The sequence below is a fragment of the Chiloscyllium punctatum genome, chromosome 10, assembly GCF_047496795.1.
Source record: "Chiloscyllium punctatum isolate Juve2018m chromosome 10, sChiPun1.3, whole genome shotgun sequence".
Lineage (NCBI taxonomy): Eukaryota > Metazoa > Chordata > Chondrichthyes > Orectolobiformes > Hemiscylliidae > Chiloscyllium > Chiloscyllium punctatum.
The window spans coordinates 32,860,972-32,874,241 of NC_092748.1; the positions used below are offsets into that span (position 1 = coordinate 32,860,972).

The 13,270-nt window shown below is 42.3% G+C and overlaps 2 protein-coding genes across 2 annotated transcripts; both read left to right on the top strand.

The window, feature by feature from the left end:
• Positions 1–1,082: 1,082 nt before the first annotated feature.
• Positions 1,083–2,491, top strand: LOC140482013 (gamma-crystallin S-1-like). The gene is made up of 3 exons (XM_072578839.1): positions 1,083–1,120; positions 1,220–1,462; positions 2,142–2,491. The coding sequence occupies exons 1-3, from the start codon at positions 1,112–1,114 to the stop codon at positions 2,415–2,417; spliced, it is 528 nt and encodes a 175-aa protein (XP_072434940.1). The 5' UTR covers positions 1,083–1,111; the 3' UTR covers positions 2,418–2,491.
• Positions 2,492–10,441: 7,950 nt separating this feature from the next.
• On the top strand, positions 10,442–11,865 carry LOC140482004 (gamma-crystallin M2-like). Its single transcript, XM_072578831.1, has 3 exons — positions 10,442–10,471; positions 10,573–10,815; positions 11,514–11,865. Exons 1-3 carry the CDS (start codon positions 10,463–10,465, stop codon positions 11,787–11,789), a joined length of 528 nt encoding a protein of 175 aa, XP_072434932.1. The 5' UTR covers positions 10,442–10,462; the 3' UTR covers positions 11,790–11,865.
• Positions 11,866–13,270: the final 1,405 nt, after the last annotated feature.

A 13,270-nucleotide genomic window follows, 5' to 3' on the forward strand; every position in this document is an offset into this window, starting at 1 on the left:
CTTCCCAGTTTTCATGGATTGTCTGCTCCATTGTCTGGATTCAGCAATACACTCGATCTGAGACATTGTTTTACTCCGGAATGTAATAGCTGAAGAGGTGGAAAGCGAGATTCAGTTGCAAATTTCAAACGGGGATTGGACACATAACAGGAAAAGGTCAGAAAATCACAGGGCTATGTGAAAAGAGCAGAGGTGTGCAATGACTTGAGGTTCTCTTTAAAAGAGTAGCACAGTTATAATGGGATGAATGGCCACATTCTTTGCAGTCAGGTTTATTGATTCCATGTTTATCTTTTCCTTTCAGTTGAAAGATGTCAGTTCTGGTAACCAAATTTGTGATCATGGTATAAAATACATCAAATTATAGTTGATCTTGATTTAGGGTATCCCACAGCTTTTCCTTCACTGGTTTCCTAGTAAAGAATCCAAGCTGCTGTCCCCACATTCTGAATTGAGCTTTCATTAAACTAGCACTGCCTTTCTATTGTGTAATTCAGAACAAAGTAGAAAAAGGTAGGTAACAAAAGGATGTACATTTGAGGATGAAAACAACACATCATCATAGTTATAAATAGTATTGTTCTCAAATCGATGTGGCGAGTTTAAACGTCTTCTGGTCTTGGATGAATAACTTAGAATTAAAACACATTAACAGTTATACATTAATTCAAACCAACCTAGAGTAATAATTGAAGCAACCTCTTCCAGATGGGCATGTCCATGTGTTAAACAGTAGGGGAATGGACTTATGTAATAATACTGAACTTTTGGAAACATGTCCTTTTGAACGTATAATAACACTGAAAGTTGCAGTGGAAGTATAGTTTAGGGAACACAATAGGCTCCAATGTATTGTTGCATTCTTTCACAGCACAATTAAAATGATGTGGAAGCAAAACACTATCAACAATACTTAAGTGCTTTTCAAATGTTTTCTTTGCATTTACTGTATACGTCATGTGTAGTGCAGTCTTTGTGGTGGTTTCAAATTATTGCAATTATTTGAATAACAAAAAAAAAATGCTCAGTGAGGCACTTCTGACTAGCATATATATACTAAGCCCTGTGAAGCATTAACATATTCAGTTACTAAACCAAATCTGAACTGGAAATGGGAAAGGCAAGGATTATTCTGAGTTCATATATAATATTTAAAGTTTCCATTAGGTATGGCCGAGTGTAGAAACTATCAATTTACAAAACTGTTTCTTTCTCACAGATCATCTTTTACGAGGACAGGAACTTCCAGGGGCGGCACTATGAGTGCAGCAGTGACTGTGCCGACCTGTCCCCTTACTTCAGCCGCTGTAACTCCATCCATATTGAGAGTGACTGGTGGGTGCTGTATGAGAAACCCAATTACATGGGATACCAGTATGTTCTGACCAGGGGAGAGTATCCTGACTACCAGCGCTGGATGGGATTCAATGACAACATTTGGTCATGTCGCACTTACCCATACGTAAGTTATTTCTGGTGGTTTGTATTTTCTGATCAAACTGACGCTGAGATAATGATTAATGCACTCAACATTTGGGTTTGTCTGAATTAGCTCCAAACTTCATCTTTACTTTCACAGGTTTGTTTTTAACTTTCCCCAGTGATGGTAACAGGTAGAGGATTGTCACAAACCCAATTTGATTTCTGTCGCTGCCGAAAGTTAGTAACTGCCCTTGTCACTTTGTAACTGCACTTGTTGTATGGGTATTCATCAGCCAATAGTTGAGCAAACTGGCAAGTTAGTTGTGCCTCATATACTGATGGCTTGTTGCAAAGCTGATGATCATCTAGGATATAATTGAAACATTTGCTTGTAACAAGTTAGATATTCAGAATTGAAAGTCAAATCGCTATATTAACATTGCAGAAAGTAACAGTGTCAAATTGATTAAAATATGACTCAGTAAAACCTGTCATTGGACATGTTTATATTCATCCCATTCATCTTACAGTAAATATTGAAATGATCACAGTAAAGGGAATACTGGCACCACTTGTCTCCTCACAACCAGACATACATTAAGATTTTTACCGATATCAATATACTTCTGTCTGTATATGCGAAATATCACCAGTTGCACGTGTCGTTTGTAGATATATTTGTAGCTGCATCACAAATGTTTCATTTCGCTCGATTCCAGTACCGAGGAGGCTCCTACAGAATGAGGATTTATGAGAGGCCTGACTTTGGAGGACAGATGATGGAATTCATGGATGACTGTCCATCTGTCTACGATCGTTTCCGTTACCGTGACATCCACTCCTGCCACGTGATGGACGGTTACTGGATCTTCTATGAACATCCCAACTACAGAGGGCGACAGTACTTCATGAGGCCTGGTGAATACAGGAGATACAGTGACTGGGGAGGCTACAGCTCAACTGTCGGGTCTTTCAGGCGCATGAGGGACTTTTAGTCTGCAACTTTAACGCATGAATCTATTTTGTTGAATTATTTGTCAAAATAGTAAAATAACTTTATGACACTGCACTCTTGTCTAATTCACTCATTATTGGGTCCTCGTTAAAATAGTTCACAATCGTGGTTTCATGGTGAATGCTTGATCACAGTGATCTTGATGACATCATCATCATTCAAGTCAGTAATTTGAAAAGGAGAAAATTCCAAGGTCAAGTAGGAAGCATTGTCAAAGGCTCACTAGTACCATAGGCTGCGGATGTTCTTTGGAGTTTCGACAGTCAAAAAGACAGAAACCGTTCAAGACCCAGGCTGGACCTGCCTCAATAATGATTATTTCCAACTTTCTTGAGGCTTGAGGCATTTGCAGCTTATGGGATCTAAAGCCACAATGTATCTGCTCTAAATGTAATAACATCACAAAGGCTGGTGTCCAATCACCAAATCGCCCTTTGTTTACACATGGAGAGTCGTTGACACTGATCAAGCTCCCACAGAGCCAGCTCTCAGAGTGAACTGAACTTCTAACTCTCCTGTTTATATCTGTCAGCCAGGGCTCCCTGATTAGACCAGGTTAACAACCCCAATCAGGAAACTCACATTCAATGACGGCCACCTGGCTGACTTCCTTACAATTACTCCATCCCTCCCCCTCTGAGTCTGAGGATATCGGCTAGTTCTTTATTTCATAGTTTCTCTTGAGGTGTTTTACCAGTGGGTCAGCTTCCTCCAACCCTGTCTCTGATACATGTGTAATGCACTGTAGCTTGCCCCTTGCACCTGAAGCATCTCAGAAGAAATTCATTCTCTTCGTCAGGCAGCAAAGGTGCTGAGGTGGCAACACCTGATGGAGGGGAAAAACCCATGGGTTTCAGAACAGGTGGAAAGGCTGTTGAGGAGTTGGATATGTTTTGCTCCCACACTTTTCCCGAGTTTGCAGCTTTCATATTGGTTCAGATGCTTGTTCAGGACCATCGCACTGACCTGAACTTTATACATCACTGTTCCTGATCTCACGTTCACCATGCTCTTACCCATGCAGGGCTGTTCCCATGGCTCCTACACCAAACTTCATCCCTGAAGTAATCTGTTGCTCTCAAGTTGTGGAAACTTGTGTCCATCAATGGCATTCCTGCTGCTATTTCACCCTCCTTCCCCAAGGTCCATGAAGATTAGATTTAACCCGCATGAAGAAGTCTGTATTTGTTTGAGGAGTGGTTCTATTATCAAGTAGGAACCAGAGCAGTTTTATATCTAATGAAGCAGTTGGCTATTTCGTTAAGACCACCTTCAAATTTTAGACTGCTTATTTTTCCAGACCATTGGATGAAGGATGGTATGGAGCTATCCTTATGTGACAAATCCCATTCAACTTCAGGAAAACTCAAATCCCCTGCAGGCAAACAATGCCCCATTATCTGTGACATCACTGTCAGGAGTCCATGCATTGAAAAAGATGTGTGCAATATTTGTATTGTTGCCACCATGTTTTATGTATGACCTTTTTGCATGCCCAGCTATTTTGAGTGGCTCTCCATAATGACTAAGAACATTGAGCCCATGATAAGGTCTTCATAGTCAATGTTTAACTGAGTCCAGGATTTACCTAGCTATTCTCATTAATATGGGGGAGCTGCCAGGTTTGGAGGATTTGAGCTATAACTTCTCACCAATATTTTCCTTTTTGGGAATCCCTGGATGAGCAGGGTGGTATTCAGCCAGTATCTCATGGTGTCCTATGCTTAGAACAATCACTCTTGCTCTCCACAGCGATCTGGTCTCTCAGTGTCCAAAAAGGTATCACTTCTGATTGTAACGGCCCTTTGGTAACCATCAGCTGTTTCAATTTTGTCAAGAGCGGAATTTTTTGTGTCCAAAGTCTGACATTGTTCAGCTGTGACTGTAAGTGGGTCCAGAGAATGTAAAACCATGACACACTTTTCCAGTGGCACTACCATTTGTTTTGTATTTGCCAGCGAGAGGTGGCTCAATGCATCCAAATTTGCTAAGTGGCCTCTTGGATTGAGCTTCACATTGTAATTATAAGCACTTAGTATTAGAATCCATTGCTGAAATTGGCCTGAAGGTTTGAGTGACACTGTGTCGTCCTCTTCATATAGCCTGCAGGGTTTTGTTGTCCCTTATTGTTGCAAGCTCATCATAAAGGTATTGGTGGAATTTGGCAGGGTCCAAAAATGTCTGCCAAACCTTCCTTCTCTAACTGACCGTATTTATGCTTTGCATTAACTGAATTCCTGGATCATACATTATTGGGTGTTCTTCCCTATTGGGCCACATATGCTGCCTGGTAATGCTATCCTGGTGCTTTATGGGGAAACATCGCATGTCAATCCCAGATCTCACTTGTGATCATAGTGCGCCAACACTTGGATCATTGGTGTTTCTTCACGTCCCTGATGGCTGTCACAATCATAAAGTCATAGGGATGTACACCATGGAAACAGAGCCAATGATCCAACTCGTCCGTGCAGACCAAATATTCTACATTCAGTTAGTCCAATTTGCCAGCAATTGGCCAATATCCTGCTAAACCTTTTCCAATCATATAGTTAACCACATGTCTTTGAAACTTTGTAACTGTACCAGCCACCATCACCTCATCTGGCAGCTCATTCCATGCACACACCATCCTCTGCATGAAAATGCTGCCCCTTAGACCCCTTTTAAATCATTCCCCTCTCACTTTAAACCCACGCCCTCTAGTTTTAGATTTTCTTATCCTGGCAAAAAGACCTTGACTATTCACCCTATCCATGTCCCTCATGATTTTATAAACTTCCATAAGGTTACCACTCATCCTCTGATGGTCCCATGAAAATAGCTCCAGTTGAAAAGTATGGTGGTGGAAAAGCAGGTAACAGGTCAGGCATATCCAAGAAGCAAGAGAGTCAATGTTTTGGGCATAAACAATTCATCAGAAATATGAAGGGGGAAGGGGGATGAGAGATAAATAGGAGGGTGGGGGTGGTGCTAGGGGAAGGTAGATGGGAAGGCGATAGGTGGATGCAGGTGGGGGCAAATTGTAATTGGTTGGTGGGGTGGGTGCAGCGGATAAGATAGCAAACAAGATGGACAGATAGGGCAGTTCAAGAGGACAATGCTAAGTTGGAGGGTTTGATCTGGGATAAGGTGGGGGGAGGGGAAATGAGGAAACTGTTGGAATCAACATTGATTCCATGTGGTTGGAGGGTCATAAAGTCACAGAGATGTATAGAACGGAAACAGACTCTTTGGTCCAACTCATCCAGATATCCCAACCCAATCTAGTCCCACCTGCCAGCACCCGGCCCATATCCTTCCAAACCCTTTCTATTCATATACCCATCCAAATGCCTCTTAAATGTTGCAATTGTACTAGCCTCTAACACTTCCTCTGGCATCTCATTCCATACATGTACCATCCTCTGCATGAAGACGTTGCCCCTTATATCTCTTTTATATCTTTCCCCTCTCACTCTAAAATTGTGCCCTTTAGTTCTGGACTCCCTCATCCCAGGGAAGAGATTTTGTCTATTTATCCTATCCATTCCCCTCATGATTTTGTAAACCTCTATAAGGTCACCCTTCAGCCTCCGATGCTCCAGGAAAATCAGCCCAGCCTGTTCAACCTCTCCTCATAGGTCAAATCCTCCAACCCTGGCAACATCCTTGTAAATCTTTTCTGAACCCTTTCAAATTTCACAACATCCTTCCGATAGGAAGGACACCAGAATTGTACGCAATATTTCAATAGTGGCCGAAACGATGTCCTGTGCAGCCGCAACATGACCTCCAAACTCCTGCACTCTATATTCAGACCAATAAAGGAAAGCATACCATACGCCTTCTTCACTATCCTATCTACCTGTGACTCCACTTTCAAGGAGCCATAAACCTGCACTCCAAGGTCTCTTTGTTCAGCAAACTCCTTAGGACCTTACCATTAAGTGTATACCTTTGCTTTCCTAAAGTGCATCACCTCGCATTTATCTGAATTAAACTCCATCTGCCTCAGCCCAGTGGCCCATCCGATCAAGATCCCGTTGTCATCTGAGGTAACCTTCTTCTCTGTGCATTACATCTCCAATTTTGGTGTCATTTGCAAACCTACTAACTATTCCTCCTTTGCTCACATCCAAATCATTTATATCAATGAAGAAAAGTAGGGGACCTAGCACCGATCCTTGTGGCACACCACTGGTCACAGGCCTCCAGTCTGAAAAACAACCCTCTACCACCACCCTCTGTCTTCTACCTTTGAGCCAGTGCTGCATACAAATGGCTAGTTGTCCTTGTATTCCATGAGATCTAACCTTGCTCACCAATATGCCATGGGGAACGTTGTCGAATGCCTTACTGAAGTCCATATACATCATGTCCACCACTCTGCCCTCATCAATCCTCTTTGTTACTTCTTCACAAAACTCAATCAAGTTGTTGATGATCTCTAATCAGTCCTTGCCTTTCCAAATACATGTAAATCCTGTCCCTCAGGATTCCCTCAAACAACTTGCCCACCACCGACATCAGGCTCACTGGTCTATAATTCCCTGGCTTGTCCTTACCACCTTTCTTAAACAGTCGCACCACGTTAGACAACCTCCAGTTTTCTGGCACCTCACCTGTAACTACAGATGATACAAATATCTCAGCAAGAGGCCCAACAATCACTTCGCTAGGTTCCCACAGAGTCCTAGTGTACACCTGATCAGGTCCTAGGGATTTATCCACTTTTGTTTGTTTCAAGAAATCCAGCACTTCCTCCACTATAATATGGACATTTTTCAAGATGCCTACATTCTATATCTTATATGTCCTTTTCCACAGTAAACATTGACATAAAATACTCTTTTAGTATCGCCCCCATCTCCTGCAGTTCAACACAAAGGCCGTCTTGCTGATCTTTGAGGGGCCCTCTTCTCTCCCTAGTTACCCTTTGGTCCTTAATGTATTTGTAAGAACCCTTTGGATTCTCCTTAACTCTATTTGACAAAGCTATCTCATGTCTCCTTTCAGCCCTCATGATTGCTTTCTTAAGTAAACTCCTACTGCCTTTATATTCTTCTAAGGATTCATTCGATCTATCTTGTTTATACCTGACATATGCTTCCTTCTTTTTCTTAATCAAACCCTCAATTTCTTTAGTTATCCAGCATTCCCTATACTTACCAGTCATTTCTTTCACCCTAACAGGAATATACTTTCTCTGGATTCTCGTTATCTCATTTCTGAAGGGTTCCTATTTTCCAGCCGTCCCTTTATCTGTGTACATCTGGCCCCAATCAGCCTTTGAAAGTTCTTGCCTAATGCCATCAAAATTAGCCTTCCTCCAATTTAGAACTTCAACTTTTTGATCTGGTCTATCCTTTTCCATCACTATTTTAAAACTGAGAGAATTATGGGTGCTGGCCCCAAAATGCTCTCCCACTGACACCTCAGTCACCTGCCCTGTCTTATTTCCCAAGAGTAGGTCAGGTTTTGCATCTTCTCTGGTAGGTACATCCACATATTGAATCAAAACATTTTCCTGTATCCACTTCACAAGTTCCTATCCAAATTGCAACATTTGAAAGGCATCTGGATGGGTATATGAATAGGAAGGGTTTGGAGGGATATGGGCCAGGTGCTGGCAGGTGGGACTAGATTGGGTTGGGATATCTGGTTGGCATGGACGAGTTGGACTGAAGGGTCTGTTTCCATGCTGTACATCTCTATGACTCCATGACTCCATAAACCCTTAACACTATGGCAGCCCCAGCCTATGTTCGGAAAGTTAAAGTCCCCTCCTATAACCACTCTATTTTTCTTACAGATAACTGAGACATCCTTACAAATTTGTTTCTCAATTTCCTTCTGGCAATTACGGGGTCTATAATACAAATCCAGTAAGGTGATCATCCCTTTCTTATTTCTCAGTTCAACCCAAATAACGTCCCTGCATGTATTTCCGGGAATCCCACCCTCAGTATAGCTGTAATGCTGTCCCTCAGTGGAAGATGAGGCGTTCTTCTCTCATTCGCCAGGCGGCTTACATTTGATGGTCGAGGGCGCCCAGGACTTGCAGGCCCTTGGCTGAATGGGAGGGGAAGTTGAAGTGGTCGGCCACAGGGTGGTGGGGTTGTTTGGTGCCTAGAGATGTTCTCAATTGTTCTATGAATTGGTGTCTTGTCTCCCCAAAGCAGGGGAGACCACTTCGAAAGCAACAGACGCAGTAGATATGGTGGGTGAATGTGCAGGTGAATCTCTGCTGGATATAAAAAGATCATTTGGGGCCTTGGACGGAGCTGAGGGTGAGATGTGGATGCAGGTTTTACATCTTTTGCGATGGCGAGGGAAGGTTCCAGGAGTGGAGGGTGGGTTGGTGGGGGGGTTGGACCTAACAAGGGAATGGTCTCTGCAGAACACAGATTGGGGTATGGAGGGAAACACATCTTTACTGGTGGGGTCTGACTGTAGGTGGCAGAAATTATGGAGGATGATGCACTTTATCTAGAGATTAGTGGGGTTGAAGGTGAGGACTCGGGGTTCTATCCTTGTTGCAGTTGGAGAGGCGGGGTTCGAAGGTGGAGGTACGGGAAGTGGAGGAAATGTACTGGAGAGCATTGTTGATAAAGTGGGAGGGGAAATTGTGGCCCTTGAAATAGGAGGGCACCTGGGCTGTCCTGGAGTGGAATTGCGCCTCCTGGGAGCAGATACGATGAAGGCAGAGGAATTGGAAGTAAGGGATTGCATTTTTGTGGGAGGTAGATGGGACGAGGTGTAGTCATTTTAGTTGTGGGAATCAATGGGTCTGCAGTCCTCTCTTTCTTCTAGTTGCTGAAAACAGCCCCAGCTTATTCAGCCTCTCGCTGAAGCTCAATGCCTCCAACCCTGGCAACACCATGTAAATTTTTTCTGAACCCTTTCAAGTTTCACAAGATCATCCATGTAGCAGGGACACACAGAATTGAATGCAGTATTCCAATAGTGGCCTGACCAATGTTCTGTACACTGTAACATGACCTTCCAAAGCCTATACTCAATGCACTGAAGAGTAAAGGCCCGCGTACAAATGCCTTCTTCACTACCCTGTCTACCCGCAACTCTATTTTTAAAAAGCCATGAACCTGCACTCCAAGGTCTCTTTGTTCGGCAGCACTCCCCAGGACCTTACTATGAAGTGTATAAGTCCTGCCCTGATTTGCTTTTCCAAAATGCACCACCTCACATTTATCTAAATTAAACTTCATCTGCCACTCCTCAGCCCATTTGTCCATCAGATCATCATTGTACTCTGAGGGAACCTTCTTCGCTGTCCACTATACCACCAATTTCAGTGTCATCTGCAAACTTACAAATCATATCTCATATGTTCACATCCAAACCATTTATATAAATGACGAAAAACATTGGGCATCTCATATTAGTTAATGTGTCATTTAGACGGGAAAAATAGTAGAGAGAAAAAGGATGTGCATTTTAGTTCATGGAACCAAAAGTGTACAATAACACAACTTAATACATCATCAGAGCTATAAGTAGCATTGTTCTCAAATAAATGTGATGAGTGAAAGATCTCTGAACTTGGATGAATAATTTGGAATTAATACACAGAAGTAATACATCAATACAAACTTACCTTTGGAGTCATAATTTAAGCAACTTCCACCTTACCTGCATATCTAGGTGTTAACCAGTTCAGGAGCTGGGCAACAACATTGAACTATGGGAACCACACCTTTTGAATAACACTGCAAATTGCAGTGAAAGCATAGCATAGGGAACACAATAGGCTCCAATGTATTGTAATCTTCTTTCACACAACAATTAAAATGAAATGGAAGCAAAACACTATCAACAATACTGAAGTGTCTTTTCAATGTTTTCTTTGCATTTACTGTATAAGTCATGTGTGATGCAGTTTTTTTTGTGGTGGTTTCAACTCATTATAATTATTTGAATAACAAAAGAAAATGCTCAGTGTGGCATTTCAGCCCAGCGTATAAATACCAAGCTCTGTCAAACAGTAACACATTTGGTTACGAAGCCAATTCAGAACTCAAAATGGGAAAGGCAAGAATTATTAGGAGTTCACATCTTGTATTAAAAGTTTCCATTAGGAATGGCTAAATGTGAGAAATTGTGAATTTACAAACCTGTTTCTTTCCCCACAGATCATCTTTTACGAGGACAGGAACTTCCAGGGGCGGCACTATGAGTGCAGCAGTGACTGTGCCGACCTGTCCCCTTACTTCAGCCGCTGTAACTCCATCCGTGTTGACAGTGACTGGTGGGTGCTGTATGAGAAACCCAATTACATGGGATACCAGTATGTTCTGACCAGGGGAGAGTATCCTGACTACCAGCGCTGGATGGGATTCAATGACAATATATGGTCATGTCGCACTTACCCATACGTAAGTTATTTCTGGTGGTGTGCATTTTCTGATCAAACTGACACTGAGATAATGATTAATGCACTCAACATTTGTCTAAGTAAGGTGTAAATGCGATCTTCATTTTCACAGGGTTGATTTTATTTTTCTTCAACGGTAACAGGTAATGAACAGTTACAGACCCGTTTGATTTAGCAATCCACTAAATTGTGTTTCTGCTGTTGCCAAAAATTAGTAACTGCCCTTGTCAAATTGTAACTGCACTTGTTGTATGGGTAATTCTTCAGTCAATAGTTGTCCAAACTGGGAAGTTCGTTATGCATCATATAACTACAGCTTGGTGCTGGCATCTAATTGAAACATTTACTCATAACACATCAGATATTCAGAACTAAAAGTCTAATTGGCATATTGATATTGCATTGCAGAAAGTACCAAGGCCAAATTGGTTTAAATATAACACAATAAACCTGGTAATGGACATGTTTTCATTCATCCCATTCATCTTACTGTAAATGACAGAAAAGATGACAGAAAAGGGAATGCTGGCCCCACCTGGACAAATAGTCTCTTCACAACAGAAACCAGAAATACATTAAGATTTTTACTGATGTCAGTATACTTCTGTCTGTATGCATGAAATATCATCAGTCCCTCATTTATTGATTGTAGATGTTTTTGTAGCTGCATCACAAATCTTTCATGTCTTTCTATTGCAGTACCGAGGAGGCTCTTACAGAATGAAGATTTATGAGAGGCCTGACTTTGGAGGACAGATGATGGAATTCATGGATGACTGTCCATCTGTCTACGATCGTTTCCGTTACCGTGACATCCACTCCTGCCATGTGATGGACGGTTACTGGATCTTCTATGAACATCCCAACTACAGAGGGCGACAGTACTTCATGAGGCCCAGTGAATACAGAAGATTCAGTGACTGGGGAGCAACCTGTTCAACTATTGGATCTTTCAGGCGAATGAGGGACTTTTAGTCTGCAACTGTAATGTATTACCATATTTTGTTGAATTAATTGTCAAAATAATAAAACACCCCTTCATGATACTGTACTTTTGTTTAATTCACTCATTATTGGGTCTTCATTAAAATAGTTCAAAAGCATGCTGGTATCTGGTGGTTTCATGGAGAACACTTTATCACAGAGATCTTGGTGACATCATCATCATTAAAGTCATTAAATAGTAAAGGAGAAAATGCAATGGTTAGGAAGGAAACATTTTGCACGTGCCACCATTACACCCGCTGTTGATGTTTTTTGAAATGTATGCAGTCAGTGAGACAGCAAAGGTACAATGCCAAAGCTGCATCTGCCTCAGTAATGATTATTTTCAACTTTCTTCAGGTTTGAGGCATTTTGCAGCTTATGGGATCTAACAGCTTCCAATGTTTTTGCTCTAAATGTAATAACTTCACAGAGTATGGTATCCTGTCGCCAAATCTCCCTTTATTTATACGTGGAGAACCTTTAATACTGATCCAGCTCCCTCAGAGCCAGCTCTCAGAGTTAATAGAACCTCTGACACTTCTGTTTATATCTGTCAGCCAGGGCTCCCTGTTTGGATCAGATTAGCAGCCTCAATCAGGGAACTCATATTCGATGACAGCCACCTGGCTGACCAAGATTGAGTCCAGGAAAAGGACTTGCATAAGTCGACCTAGGGTTTACCTGGCCAATCCCATTACAGTCACTATAGCCCTCCCCTCTCACTCCAAGGACGAAGGTTAGTTCTCTTTTTTTGTTGCACCTCCTGGGATATTTTGGCCCCGGGTCAGGTTCCCCCAGCTCTGCCTTGGATACTTGCGGCCTGTAATGCACAGTGCCATGTCTCTTGTCCCTGAAACATCCTGCAACATCCCAGAAGAAATTCATTCACGTCTTCAGGTGACAAAGGTATCAAGGCCATTTTAGATTCTGAAATATCTTCTACACTTGTTATACCATGGGTTCCAGAAGAATCGGAAAGATCTTTGAGGAGCCTGCATGTTGTGCTCCCACACCATTTGTGAGTTTGCAGCTTTCAGCTGGTCCACATGTTTGTTTAGGGCCATTGCACTGACCCGAACGTTATACATCAATGGACCTGACCTCGCGTCAACCTTGTCTCTCACCCATACAAGGCAATTCCTGTGGTTCCTACACCAAACTTTGTCACCCTGAACTAAACTGTCTCTCTTGCTAAGAGGAGTCTTGTGTCAGCGTTGGTGCTCCCTGTTCAGTTTCACTCTCTCTCCGACATCCAGGGAGATCAGATTTAACCTGATGCTGTGCCTTTTCCCCATTAGCAACTCTGTTGGAGCTATCTCTGTAGCTGCAAGTGGGGTGCTCCAATAATCAACTAGGAACTGGGACTATTTGGTATTGAGTGAAGCTGTAGGCTGCTTCTTCAAGGCAGCCCTCAAAGTTTGGACTGCTCTTTCTGCCATACCATTGCATGATGGATGGTGCGGAGCTGT